Below are 14,149 nucleotides of genomic sequence, written 5' to 3'. Positions count from 1 at the left end.
CCTGCACCGATTCGCCTTATAAAACGCCCTGTGTGAACCTAAGGCCTAAGAATGATGCCCTGTACACACGATCGGTCAATCCGATGAAAACGGTCTGATGGATTTTTCCATCAGTTATCTGATGAAGCTGACTGATGGTCAGTCGTGCCTACACACCATCGGTTAAAAACCGATCGTTTCAGAACGCGGTGACGTAAACCACGTACGACGGCACTATAAAAGGGGAAGTTCAAATCCAATAGCTTCACCCTTGGGGCTGCTTTTGCTGATTCCGTGTTAGTAAAAGACGATTTGCGCTTTTCTGTCTGTTACAGCGTGATAATTGTGCTTACTCCATAACGAACACTAGTTTTACCAGAACGAGCGCTCCCGTCCCCCAATTTAGTCTGAGCATGCGTGGATTTTTAACCGATGGACGTGCCTACAGACGATCGGTTTTTATCTATCAGTTAGGTATCCATCAGATAATTTTAAAGCAAGTTCCATTTTTTTAACCGATGGATAAATAACCGATGGGTCCCACACACGATCGGTTTGGTCTGATGAAAACGGTCCATCAGACCATTTTCATCAGACAAACCGATCGTGTGTACGCGGCATGAGACACCGTTCACAGTTATAATTAGGAGGCAGACTGACTTCCTGCAGAAGACTCTGCATGCTGTATGTGAATAGCTGCATGACGCAAGCTCTATCTAAGGCCTGGTTCACACCTATGCATTTAGTGCGTTTTCAGTTTTGCAGAAACACACTACAGTCCATTTTTCGTGGTTTCCTATGGATGTAGTTCACATATGTGCATTTTATGGAAAGGGTCAGAGACTTTTTTCTGGTTTTTGGTGCTATAGACAGCAATAGATGAAAAGCATGTATTGAAAAACGCAAAATGCACCTGCAATATGCAAACTGCATAGGTGTGAATCAGGCCTTGGCCTGGGTTCACACTGGTACGACACAAACGCTCCGACATTGGAATCTCATGTCGCATGATGTGTGAAAAATCAATGTTTCCCTATGAGATAGATAGAGGGATCTCAGGGATTCCCCACAACCCCAAAACTCCAATGAAAAAATGTGGGCGGGGAGGACTATACCGGTACTGTTTTGTATAGGTTCAAAAAACCTGAGTAATTCATATTGAGTAAATTTAAAAAGATTTATTTACATACAGACATTGTAGACAAAAAAATAAATAAATTAAATAAATAAATTAGACCGTCTCCTGACGACGCGAAAGCGAAACTAGTCGAGACTAGAGACTGTTGGTCTCATGATTCCAATTTCTTCACCGACATCCCACCCCTTTTTGTTAAGAAATGGGATTGCACAACCGGTGACCAGATTGTGGTCAAGTTTGTATTTCTGTAAATGTGTTTCAATGTGATGTAGTTTTCATTTATTTTTTTGTCTACAATGTCTGTATGTAAATAAATCTTTTTAAATTTACTCAATATGAATTACTCAGGTTTTTGAACCTATACAAAACAGTACCGGTATAGTCCTCCCCGCCCACATTTTTTCATTGGAGTTTTGGGGTTGTGGGGAATCCCTGAGATCCCTCTATCTATATCAAAACACTAGGACGATGGTACACTCCCTATTCAATTTTATGGTTTCAACGATAAAAGGTTTAATCATGTTTCCCTATGAGAGTCGTCTTAAAAGTGGTTGTATAGTCATATTTTTAAACTTTACCTCCAGGTAAACCTATAATAAGGCTTACCTGTAGGTAAAAAAAATATCCCCTAAACCTGTACGGTTTAGGAGATATTCCACTCGCAATGAGCTGCTGACTGCAGCGGCGCATGCACACAGGGGATTTTCAGCTGAAAGCCCGGCAGACGCCAGACCTTGCCGGAAAGAAATCTCCCGAGCGCATGCGCGGGAGTGACAACATCGCGGCTCCAGCCACTCACAGCGATGGAGCCGCGATACCCAGAAGACACGCTGAGGCAACATGTCATCTCCCTCGGTGTGGACCAGGTGAGTTACTGATGCCTCGTTCTAAGGCAAGTGTTTCATAATGAGCTAGTATGCGGTGCATACTAGCTCATTATGCCTTTTACCTTACAGGTGACAAAAAAGTTTGGACTATACAATCACTTTAACTGGTCCGACTTGGAAAATGCTCCCTGCACTACTTTGGTCCTAATTCAGCCCATTGAATATCATTGAAGTAAGGTCAAAGTAGGACCTTTGACCTAACCATCTGACTTGTGACATCCGACATGGTGATTGCAGCAGCAAGAAAGGGAATTTATGTTACACTGGGATTGTTTTGATTGGTCAAAGGACAAGTCAGACTATCACAAAGTTGGATCAAAGTAGTATCCTGTTCATTCAAGTCAGATTGATGTAGGACCGATGTCGGAGAGCAAAGTAGGATGACAACTATACGACTGAGTGAGTGAGACATTTGTAAAGCGCAACACATGCAAACTGAATCGCCTCTGGGCACTGTATCCATTTCATGGGTAAGGAACCCCTTGACCTCAGAAGAGATGGGTTTTAATCTTTCTCCTGAAGGCCAAGTGGTCCGACTCCAGTCGGATGGTGGTTGGTAGTGCATTCCACAGACGGGGTCCTTGGACTGCAAATCTTAGATCTCCTTTGGACTTGTATCTGGCTTTGGGTATCTGGAGGAGGTTTTGATTGGTGGATCGCAGAATGCGATTGGGGTTATGGGCTTTTATTTTTTCGCATAGATATTGGGGGGCGTTGCCTTGAATACACTTATGTATTAGACAGAGTGCCTTGAAAGTGATTCTGTCTTTTACTGGCAACCAATGAAGGGATCTCAGCGAAGGTGAGATTGATTCCCATGTTTTTTTCCCAGTCACTAGTCGAGCGGCCGTATTTTGAACGACTTGCAGACGAGTGATTTGGTATTTGGGGAGTCCTAGATAGAGGGCATTTGCGTAGTCAAGTCTGGAATTGATGATTGTTCCCACCATGACTGCAATGTCCTCTTTCGGGATAAAGGGCGTGAGTCTGCGTAGTAGGCGCAGCAGATGGTGGGATCCGCTGACTACTGACCCTATTTGTGCATCCATTGTCATGTAGGTATCGAAAATGACTCCGAGACTTTTGACTTTGGTGCTAGGGGTTATAGTTTTACCCAGAATGGGTGGGGGAGTCCATGTTGACGCGGGGTGATTTTTCCGGTTAGCGTGAAACAGGAGAAGTTCTGTTTTCGAACCATTGAGTTTAAAGTGGAAGTTCACCCTTCTAAACAACATTCTTTTAAACAAAGGGGCTCAGTCAGTCTAAAAACATTCCGCTGTTAAAAAAAATTTGAAACGTTTCCATACCTGTTTTTCAGCTATGTGAAACAGGCACTTCCTGGTCTAGGTGCTGCGGGGTTGGGCGTGTCTCTCTGTGCTAGCTTTGCCGCAATGCTTCCTGGGTTTACAGCGTCACGCTGCCCAGGAAATAATTCACAACCCCCTAACTCCAAATCGCGCGTTATTCCCGCTCGTCACATGACTCTTGAAGCCAGTCATGTGACGTGGGCGGATAGAAAAGATCGCTATTGTGTTTACTGTGAAGGGGGCGAGTCCTTTTCAGGACGCTGCGCCGTTGTCACAGCAACTGTGCAGTGTTGACAGCGCGGCTCGCCGTCAACACTGCGCAGGCGCGGGATAGAGCGGTGAATGCTGGGACTACAGCATTCGCCGCATCCCGGAAGAAACTGACGTTGGGCTTCAGACTGCCCAGAAGTAAGATGGAAACGTCCATCTCCAAGTTATTGAAAATATTCTTTTTGGACAATTCGGAATGCTGGCGCCTAGATTCCTGGGACGGGCGAGTACATTATTGCATATGTACACAGCGGGAGAAAGGATTTAAAAAAATAAATAAATAAAAAAAAAAAAGGATTTCAGCGGAACCACCCCTTTAAGATAATGTTTGTCATCCAGTTATCTATTAGAGTGAGGCAATTCTCTAGTCCAAGAGAATGATCCTTTTTGTTGCAGATGCGGAAATATAGTTGTGTGTCGTCTGCATAGGAGTGGTAAAGTAACTTCTGGTTACTGATGATTTCAAAGAAAGGGCGAAGATAGATATTAAACAATACGGGCGATAAGGGAGATCCCTGAGGGACTCCGCATGATACCGTACGTTTTTCAGAAGTGAAAGACCCAAGTTTCACTATTTGTGATCGGTTTTCCAAGAAGGAGGAGAACCAGGGTAAAACACCTTCAGCGACTCCGGCTACTTCAGCTAGCCTAGCCAGTAGTAGTCCGTGGTCTACAGTGTCAAAAGCCGCGCTTAGGTCCACCAGTATCAGGAGACAAGATTCTCCTTTGTCTGCGGCCTCTAGAGCGTCATCCCATATTTTGAGCAGCGCCGTTTCTGTTCCGTGACCTGGACGGAAATCTAAATGCAGTTGCAGCTGTTGTACAACTACTTTCTCCATTACCTTGGAGAAGACATTTAGAGCTGTTATGGGCCTCCGGTTGTTTGGGTCTTTGGGGTCGAGGGTAGTTTTTTTTAGAATTGGTTTTATTGTACCTTGTTTCAGCAAGGTGGGCACCATGCCCTCCTTGAATGATTGGTTTATGAGCTGCGTGATAGCTGGTGCCAGTATATCGGCACTTTCTTTCAGCAGTTTAGTGGGAATGATATCATTGGGTGCTGTGCCATTACGCAGAGTCCCGATGATATTTTTAGTGGCATCGATGGAAATGGGTTTTAGAGTGAATTTTGGTGATTGCGGCTGATTTATGTGGGTATTAGGTTTGTGATTTTGGGGTGGGGGGGGGGGGGGGAGAGTTGGTGACTGTTCCATTTTGCTGAATACTTTCACGGATTTTTTCAATTTTATTAATGAAATAATCTGATAATTCATTGCAAAATTCTTGTGAATCAGAATTGGGGGCCTCTAAACAAGCTGGATTCATAGTCTGAGTGACCAGCTTGAAGAGTTCTCGGGGGCGGTTAAGGGCATTTGCGACGATGTTGGAGAAATAATTTTTTTTGGCTGTGAAGATTTCTTTGTGATATTTCTTTGTTATTATCTTGTAAATGGTGTGTTTTTTATCTGAAGAGCACCTTTTCCACGCTCTTGCTTTAGCAATTTGATGGCATGGTGATCTGTCCATGGTTGCGGCTCATTTCCCAGGACGTCAATTTCCAAATCTTGTTTGAAAATGAGATCGAGCGTATGGCCTGAGGCATGAGTGGGGCCTTGTACTAGTTGCTGCAGACCTAATCATTCCAGATGGTTGATGCAGGCGTCGGCTACGGGGTCCAGCGAGGAGTTGGCCCAGAGGTTGAAATCCCCAAGCACCAAAAGGTGTTTGATGTTTAGTGTATATGTGGAGATGAATTCCGTCAATGACGTGAGAAGGTGCGTTTTTGGGCCTGGTGGTCTATAGGAAACTAGCATATGGACCGTATGTTGGAGATTTGTTTGCAGCTGCAGAGTGAGGGTTTCCATGAATGGAGGCGAGTTTTGAAGGGCTGGTTTGGTAATTGTGAGGCGAGTCTTGTGGATCACCGCCAGGCCCCCCCCTCTTTGCCCCACTCTGTTTTGCATTTGAATGCGATAATTTGCTGGCACCAATTCTGTTAGAATGGTGTTGCAGTCGGCTGTCAGCCAGCTTTCTGTGGTGAAGAGGCAGTCTAGATTGTGTTGAAGGATGAAATCATAGATTTCTTGTCAGTGTTTTACTGCCGATCTTGTGTTGACCAAAGCGCATATTATGCGCTTGGGCTGAGGTACCTGCGCGTAGTTTTTGACTGTTGATCGTCGATTGATTCTCAACAGTCGCTCATTCCTTAGAGCTTTTTTGGTGACAAATGGTTTTAGTTCCCGGATGGTTTCTGCAGAGTATTTTAGGTAACCCATGGTCGCAGAAAAAAAACGCAGGGAAGTAATGTTGATTGGGATGGTCTCTTATGGTGTTGAGGGGCGGAAGACTGTCCAAGTGAGCCGTCACTCGTTGAGTCTTCTCTCCCCGATTGGTCCGGAGGAAGGCGAAAAACCCTAGGCGTGCTGTGCCAATCTGCAGCGACCGGGGGAAAAAAATTCCTTCCTGATCCCTCAACGGGCGATCGGTGCAACCCTGGATCAATTGCCTAGGGGGGGGGGGGGGGATATGTACCCGTGTTAAACTATGGGAGTCCTGGTTGTTTGTGCTGTGTCTGCAGCAGCCGAGAGCTGGGAGGACCCTGCCTGGCTGCACTATCCCTGGGGAGAGGCGACTCGTTTGAGAGCGTCCTGCTCTCACTATCCCTGGGGTGAGCAGACTAAGGTGAGAGCGTCTGCTGCACCGCTGAATCTATATAGAAAGCGTTCCAACTTTACCAGCTGAAAGCTTGTTCTGGGTCAGTGATTGAAAAAAAGAATGAAGACTCCTGTCTTAACTCCTGTTTTTTAACTCAGGCACTTTTGTTCAAAGAATGCACTTCTGGTCAGAGAATCCACATGTGAACACATGTGAAGCCACCATCAACTGGGAGCCAGCTCCTATGGGAGTTTGTACAGACACTTTATACTCACCTGTGAACAAACACACTGTCATGTAGCATCAGTGTGAACCCAGCCTAAAGCAAAGACTGTCTACCAGTGCCTGCAGCTGTTCCAATGTAATCAGGCATGCAGGGATTACCTGTGAATGAATTATCCTGGATGCAAACAGTTTGCTGCAGGTTTGATCATCCACAAGTGATCGCTGCATTTCTGAATACATGCAAACAGACGCAAATGGCTGAAGGTTCTTTCAGCCTCTCACTGCATTGTATAGAGCTTCCAGTCTGCAGCTTTTTGCATAAACCCCACTGAGCCTTCTGTAGGAATTTGCAGCGTGCCCCTAATCGCAAGAGTGAATAAGATGTAAACATTAAAACCGGCCATAGACTGTTCGAATCACGACCGGTTAAGCAGGGACCGGCCACGAATCTAACCATGTATGGACAGGTTGATTGTATCCAAGTTGATGGATCAATCAACTTGGGTACAACCAGCCTATCGAATTTTACATGCAGGTTTTGCCAGCAGCTATTGTAGCCACTAGCAATAATTACTGTGTTCTCCCAGCGGGGGAAGCCGTCCCCACCGGGAGAACACAATAGCTCCACGGGAGGGAATCCCCCATCAACACAGTCAGAATCGACTGACTGTGTTATTGGGAGAATCTATGGCCGGCTTAAAGCGGATGTGCCACTAAAAAAATATATTAAAAGCCAGCAGCTACAAATACTGCAGCTGCTGACTTTTAATATAAGGACACTTGCCTGTCCTGGAGTCCAGCGCCGATCGCAGCAGATGACGAGCCGATCGCTCGTCACCCTGCTGCTCCCCCCTCCATCCACAGTGAGGGAACCAGGAAGTGAAGCGCTCCGGCTTCACTGCCCGGTTCCCTACGGCACATGCGCGAGTCGCGCTGCGCCCGCCGATTGGCTCCCGCTGTGTGCTGGGAGCCGAGTGTTCCCAGCATACAACGGGGGACGGACGGGAAGCGAGGAAAAAACCCGTCTTTTGCCCGTATCGTAGGGCCGGAAGACAGACAGGTATCTGCACCCCCCTCCCCCCTGAAAGGTGTCAAATGTGACACCGGAGGGGGGGAGGTTGCCGATCAGCGGGACTCCACTTTAGAGTGGAGATCCGCTTTAAAGATGGGTTTTGTGGTGAAGGGTGAGATTTTATCCAAAAGACACATGAAATATAGTATGGGACTAAAAAAAAACCTCTAAAAAAAATTGGCACATTTGTCCCTACCTTATTATGCCAGCGAAGGACATAACCAAATCCCCCGGTCCCGAGACGCTCCTTCATCTCCCAGGGTCCACAGGTCTGTGTTTGTGAAGGCGGAGGCCAGCTGGTCCTACACTGGGGTGCATCCTAAAAATAAAATGATACCAATATTAGTGTTAGTACATTAGGGAAACAATAACAACATACATGTGCAATACCGGTAGGATTCACCTGGAAATAAAAACTCACATATGTGAGAGACACCACGTAAACGTCCATGTTTTTATCTAAATTCTGCTTATAATGGTGGGTATGCTAGTGAACCACATTGGGGGAAAAAAAGGCAGTTACTAGACAATGGCGTAACTAGAACCTTCAATGCCCGGTGCAAGAAACTATTAGGTGCCCCCCTGACCCCCAGCTGGGGCCCTTCCCTCCGAGCCCAGTGGTGGAAAGACAGAGCCCATTTGCAAGTGTAACCTTTGTGACCCTGGTAGTTCCGTCACAGATGTCAATGTCGTTTTTTTATTTACAATATTTTTTTCCAACATTTTTACCATTTTCTTTAGGAGCCCCGTTGGTGGGCTTTGTGGAGATATCAGGGGTCTAAACAGATCTCTGATGTTTCACCTTTAAGAAGGAGAAAGGCGAGAGGACACAGTCCTCAATCTCCTTCTCTGCAATTTCAGCAGCACAGAATGAATGGACTGGAATGGCTCTGTACAGAGCTTCCAGTTCAATCACAAACTGAAGCATATTAAAAACAGTTTACTATGTTTCAGTAATGAATGGACAGCGTCATTGATCGGTACGGATCACCTACTCTCCATTCAGAAAGGGCCCCTTCCCCATTTTCCATCCTGACAGCAGCCAACAAGAGAGGGGAGGCAGAGCTGTGGGGGATGGGGGTTCAAGAAAAGAGCACAGAGGGGCTGCAGAAAGAAGCTGGATTGGAGAAGCGCCAGAGGTGGCTGCATATAAAGTCTCTCCATTTTCCTCCTGCAGCCGCTGAATTCTGGCTTCTCCTCCTCTCCCTCTCACAGGCATTTAGTGACCGCAGGACGAAAATGGAGGGGATCAGTTCCTCTATATGCAACTGCCCCAGCCTCTCCTCCTTTCCAGGCCTACGGGGGGGGGGGGGGGGGGGGGGGAGCATGGGGCCGGGTCGCAATTGCATTCCCTGTAGGTATGCCCCTAATGGTAGAAGAAAAGTACCTCATACTTAAATTAAACATATAACATTTAATTTACATTGTCCCTTCTATTTCTGTATGTCAGGGGTGGCCCGCAGCACCCTTTGATGTGGCACGCCACCTCCAAGCCCAGATTATGGGTTCCCAACCCGCCATCCCCGAGCATCAGTGTGAATGGAGCCGGTGGTAAAGAAAGCATAGGGCTGCAGTAGAGAGCAGAGCCAATGCTGGGGGACAGCCAGCAGCAGCAGCCGCCAGCCATACCCACCTGGGGGAAAGCAGCCGGCAGCCATACCAGCCTGGGGCAAAGCAGCAGCAGCCGCCAGCCTGGGGGACAGCTGCAGCAGCCGCCAGCCATACCAGCCTGGGAGACAGCTGCAGCAGCCGCCAGCCATACCAGCCTGGGAGACAGCTGCAGCAGCCGCCAGCCATACCAGCCTGGGAGACAGAAGCAGCAGCCGCCAGCCATACCAGCCTGGGAGACAGCTGCAGCAGCCGCCAGCCATACCAGCCTGGGAGACAGCTGCAGCAGCCGCCAGCCTGGAGCTTTATTTTTGGTGGAATTTAATCACTGAGGTTTTTTTTTGTTTTGCTAAACAAACAAAAAAAAGACCAAAAATTTGGGGAACAAATTTACTGTTACTATACTGTTGGGTCTGCCCTGATTAGAAATGTAGATGTCGCCTTTAATGCTACATGGTTACCGACTCTCTCCTCTGTGACAGTGTGAGAAAAGAAATTCCGATACCCATCAAGTGTGTTTACATCATGATCAGCTGTGATTGGACACAGCTGATCACGTGGAAAAGAGCTGCTGTGATTGGCTCTTTACCCTGATCTGTGATCACAGAGTGCACGGTTCTGGGAGGATATCCATAGGCACCCTCTCAAAAGTGGACGACCACGCTGTAGCCGTCATTCAGCTATAGCGCTGTCCGCTTGTGGTTAATTAACATGCAAATTCCCCCCCCCCCCCCCATTGTGTTTATCTTTAGTGGGCTGTCTTTTACCACTGTGTATATAGTCACATGGGCTGCTCAGATGTGATGGAGAGGAAATGCTCAGCATAGAAACTCACTGAAGACTGAGCATGTGCAGAGTTGCCACCACAGCTGGAAATGCCATAGCTGAAATGGGGACATGGACAGAAGGTGGAGATAAGAGAGCCGCAGGATCAACCAGGTTTTTTTTTTGCAGAAATTGAATCTCATAGTGTCTGAGTAGCATGTAATACACCATTTATTTATATTTTTTTATGACGCGTGTTTAGTGACACTCTATCTACAGTACGCTGATAACTTAATTACTACAGCGTCATTCACAATTCATCTCCACACTGTATGAGAGAATTCTCCCAAATAAAGAACTTCTAAGGCCTTGTAGAATAGGACAGTCATGGAAATACAAATGGATTTAGGACCTGCGTCAGCTAGATTTTATTTATTGTTTTTGTATCAGAACTTCTTATTTTCTGTGTACATTATACAGCTTTCAGCTTGGCTCCTGTAATCCTGTGCACATGCATTATATCAGAGGAACCCCAAGACCCGGGAAACCCCAACGCCCGGGCCACAGAGAAATCTAATGACAGAGGAACCCCAACACCCAGGCCACAGAGGAACCCCAACACCCTGGCCACAGAGGAGCCCCAACACCTTGGCCACAGAGATATCTAATGACACGGAACCCCAACACCCGGGCCACAGAGGAACCCCGGGCCACAGAGGAACCCCAACACCTTGGCCACAGAGATATCTAATGACACGGAACCCCAACACCCAGGCCACAGAGGAACCACAACACCCGGGCCACATAGATATCTAATGACACAGAATCTCAAGACTCGGGAACAGAGGAACCCCAACACCCGGGGAACAGAGGAATCTAATGACACAGAATCTCAAGACTCTGGAACAGAGGAACCCCAAGACCCAGAACACAGAGTAATCTAATGAGACGAAACCCCAACACTTAGGGAACAGAGGAACCCCAAGACCCGGGCCACAGAGGAATCTAATGAGACGGAACCCCAAGACCCGGGCCACAGAGGAACCCCAAGACCCGGGCCACAGAGGAACCCCAAGATCTGGGCCACAGAGGAACCCCAAGACCCGGGCCACAGAGTAATCTAATGAGACGAAACCCCAACACTTAGGGAACAGAGGAACCCCAAGACCCGGGCCACAGAGGAATCTAATGAGACGGAACCCCAAGACCCAGGCCACAGAGGAACCCCAAGACCCAGGCCACAGAGGAATCTAATGACACGGAACCCCAACACCCGGGCCACAGAGGAACCACAACACCCGGGCCACATAGATATCTAATGACACAGAATCTCAAGACTCGGGAACAGAGGAACCCCAACACCCGGGGAACAGAGGAACCCCAGCACCCGGGGAACAGAGGAATCTAATGACACAGAATCTCAAGACTCGGGAACAGAGGAACCCCAGCACCCGGGGAACAGAGGAATCTAATGACACAGAATCTCAAGACTCGGGAACAGAGGAACCCCAAGACCTGGGCCACAGAGGAACCCCAAGACCCGGGCCACAGAGTAATCTAATGAGACGAAACCCCAACACTTAGGGAACTGAGGAACCCCAAGACCCGGGCCACAGAGGAATCTAATGAGACGAAACCCCAACACTTAGGGAACTGAGGAACCCCAAGACCCGGGCCACAGAGGAATCTAATGAGACGGAATCCCAAGACCCGGGCCACAGAGGAACCCCAAGACCCAGGCCACAGAGGAATCTAATGACACAGAACCCCAACACCCGGGGAACAGAGGAATCCCAAGACGTTGGGCGCGGAGGAATCCCAAGACGTGGGGCGCGGAGGAATCCCAAGACGTGGGGCGCGGAGGAATCCCAAGACGTGGGGCGCGGAGGAATCCCAAGACGTGGGGCGCGGAGGAATCCCAAGACGTGGGGCGCGGAGGAATCCCAAGACGTTGGGCGGGGAGGAATCCCAAGACGTGGGGCGCGGAGGAATCCCAAGACGTGCGGCGCGGAGGAATCCCAAGACGTTGGGCGGGGAGGAATCCCAAGACGTGGGGCGCGGAGGAATCCCAAGACTCCCAGCAGCTCCCATGACACACAGTCATCATGTGTTGCGGATTGGAAGGTGCTGCCCCTTAATGACATCTGTACACGGAGGGGGGGGGGCATTGTATGAGAGATCAATGTACCTGGCCGGGAACATTTCCGAGGACACAGACCCGGCCTGATCAGCTGTGACACAGAGAGGTGGAGAGATGACACTTCATACCTGGTGTGTCATGTGCGGTGTTCAGCCCGGACTCTCCGCAGCCTCCGGTATACCGTACAGCCCCCTCCCCCACTCTTCTCTCCCGGACACCGGACCGTACACCGTGTGCTGCACTTCCTCGTTCACTTCCTGGTCTGACGTCATGTGGGGGGCGGAGCTAGCGTTAAAGGAGCCCAGAGGTGTGCAGAGCCATAGACGTGTAATGGGAGGGAAGCTCTGTTTGGGGTCTATCTATAGATAGTACTGTGCAGCTGTCATCCTCCCTTCACTACATACAGGACAAGAGGGGCCCATCCACACCTCACTGATGTTGTGTTCTAGCAGACCATTGTTTTCATATAGGTTGCCAAAACACCAGAACAAACAAACACAAAGGGGGCTATTTACTAACACTGATGAGAGCAAAATCTGGTGCCGCTCTGCAATCGGCTTCCAGGTTTTATTGGCAAAGCTTAATTGATCAAGCTGAAGCTAGAAGCTGATTGGCTACCATGTACCACCAGACTCTGAGTGCACCAGCTTTAGTAAATCACGCCCAGAGATCTGTGTCTTGTGTATCAGGCAGGGCCAGATTAAGAACATCATGGGCCTGGTGCTGAGGATTTTGGTGGGGCCTTTTAGGCTGCATTCACACCTCCGCGACAAGTAACGCCGCGTACGCGGCGTATTTTGCCGCGAATAGTGTAACTTTTTTTTTACAAATCCTTCCTATTGCTTTGTATGGCCGAACGCCAATGCCGCCTGAAAAAAAGGGTCCGGGACTTTTTTTCATGCCGCAGGTGTACGGCGTCTATGAGATGTGAACCATCTCATAGACAGCAATGGGAATTCTCCCCTCCAGCGGCACGAGCGGCCGGCGTCGGGCGTTTTGTCACGGAGGTGTGAATGGGGTGTAATAAATAATAAATAAATGCGTGGGAATGACATGAACGCAGCCCAGCCAAGGCAAGTGACCAAAGGCACAGAACCCAGAAGGAAGACCGGGTGAAGATGGAAGTGCCCGGGCCCCGCCTGATTCATCGCAGCACTGGAGGGCTCAGTCTGAAAATTGAAGTGTACACTAATGTGCTAATATGCTGTGCATACTTGTACGTTGTGGCATAACCTACCCCAGGGCCTCTAAAAAGTAGTAATGTCAGGAAAGTTTACTACCGCTTTATTATCACAGGATCCCAGGAGCCTCTCATGGGGCCCCCTACTGACCCAGTGGACGGTGGCCCTTGGGCAGTGCCTAAGTGCACAGTTGCCAACATTTAAAAAATATTTTCAGGGCCACTTTTTTATATAAGTGCTATATTTAGAGTAGCTGAGATCCCCGATGTTCCTCTATACATCATAGTAGTAATCACAAAATTAAATGAGTACTAATAATGGGGCAGAACAAATATGAGAACTGATATTTCCTTTAGTTGAACTAACAAAAGTGTGTCCATTCTAGAGCTGGTAACATTGAGGATATTCAGTATAATTTTAAAGAACTGTTTTTGTGGGTAAGCGACATAGGGGAGGAGTATGGATGGTATATAAGTGGGAAGTATGTGCAGGTAAGGGAGAGGAATGTGGAGGGTCCAACAGTGGGCACTATGTACAGGAGAGGAGTACAAAGGGTACGGAAAAAAGCACTATGTACAGGAGAGGAGTGTGAAGGGTATGACAATGGGCAGTATGTACAGGAAGAGTGTGGGGGTATGACAGAGGGTAGTACGTACCAGAGAGAAGTGTGGAGGGTATGATGGGGCAGTATGTACAGGAGAGGAGTGTGGAGGGTATGACAGTGGGCAGTATGTACAGGAGAGGAATGTAGACGGTATGATAGTGGGCTCTATGTATAGGAGAGGAGTGTGGAGGGTATGACAGTGGGCACTATGTATAGGAGAGGAGTGTGGAGGGTATGACAGTGAGCAGTATGTACAGGAGAGGAGTGTGGAGGGTGCGACAGTGGGCACTAAGTACAGGAGAGAAGTGTATGACAGCAGGC

At 48.3% G+C, this 14,149-nt stretch overlaps 1 protein-coding gene across 1 annotated transcript in view; it reads right to left on the bottom strand.

The window, feature by feature from the left end:
• Nucleotides 1-12,308, bottom strand: part of IKBKB (inhibitor of nuclear factor kappa B kinase subunit beta) — an 86,131-nt gene extending 73,823 nt beyond the window's left edge. The window contains exons 1-2 of the mRNA XM_040346208.1: nucleotides 12,172-12,308; nucleotides 7,727-7,849 (exon numbers count right to left, since the gene is read on the bottom strand). Of these exons, the coding sequence (XP_040202142.1) occupies nucleotides 7,727-7,849; nucleotides 12,172-12,183 (135 nt within the window). The 5' untranslated portion in view covers nucleotides 12,184-12,308. The remainder of the gene's footprint in view (nucleotides 1-7,726; nucleotides 7,850-12,171) is intronic.
• Nucleotides 12,309-14,149: the final 1,841 nt, after the last annotated feature.

This window comes from Rana temporaria, chromosome 3, assembly GCF_905171775.1.
Source record: "Rana temporaria chromosome 3, aRanTem1.1, whole genome shotgun sequence".
NCBI classification, from domain to species: Eukaryota; Metazoa; Chordata; class Amphibia; order Anura; family Ranidae; genus Rana; species Rana temporaria.
Note: the sequence above shows the minus strand (reverse complement) of the source record. Positions and strands in the feature narration are given on the sequence as shown.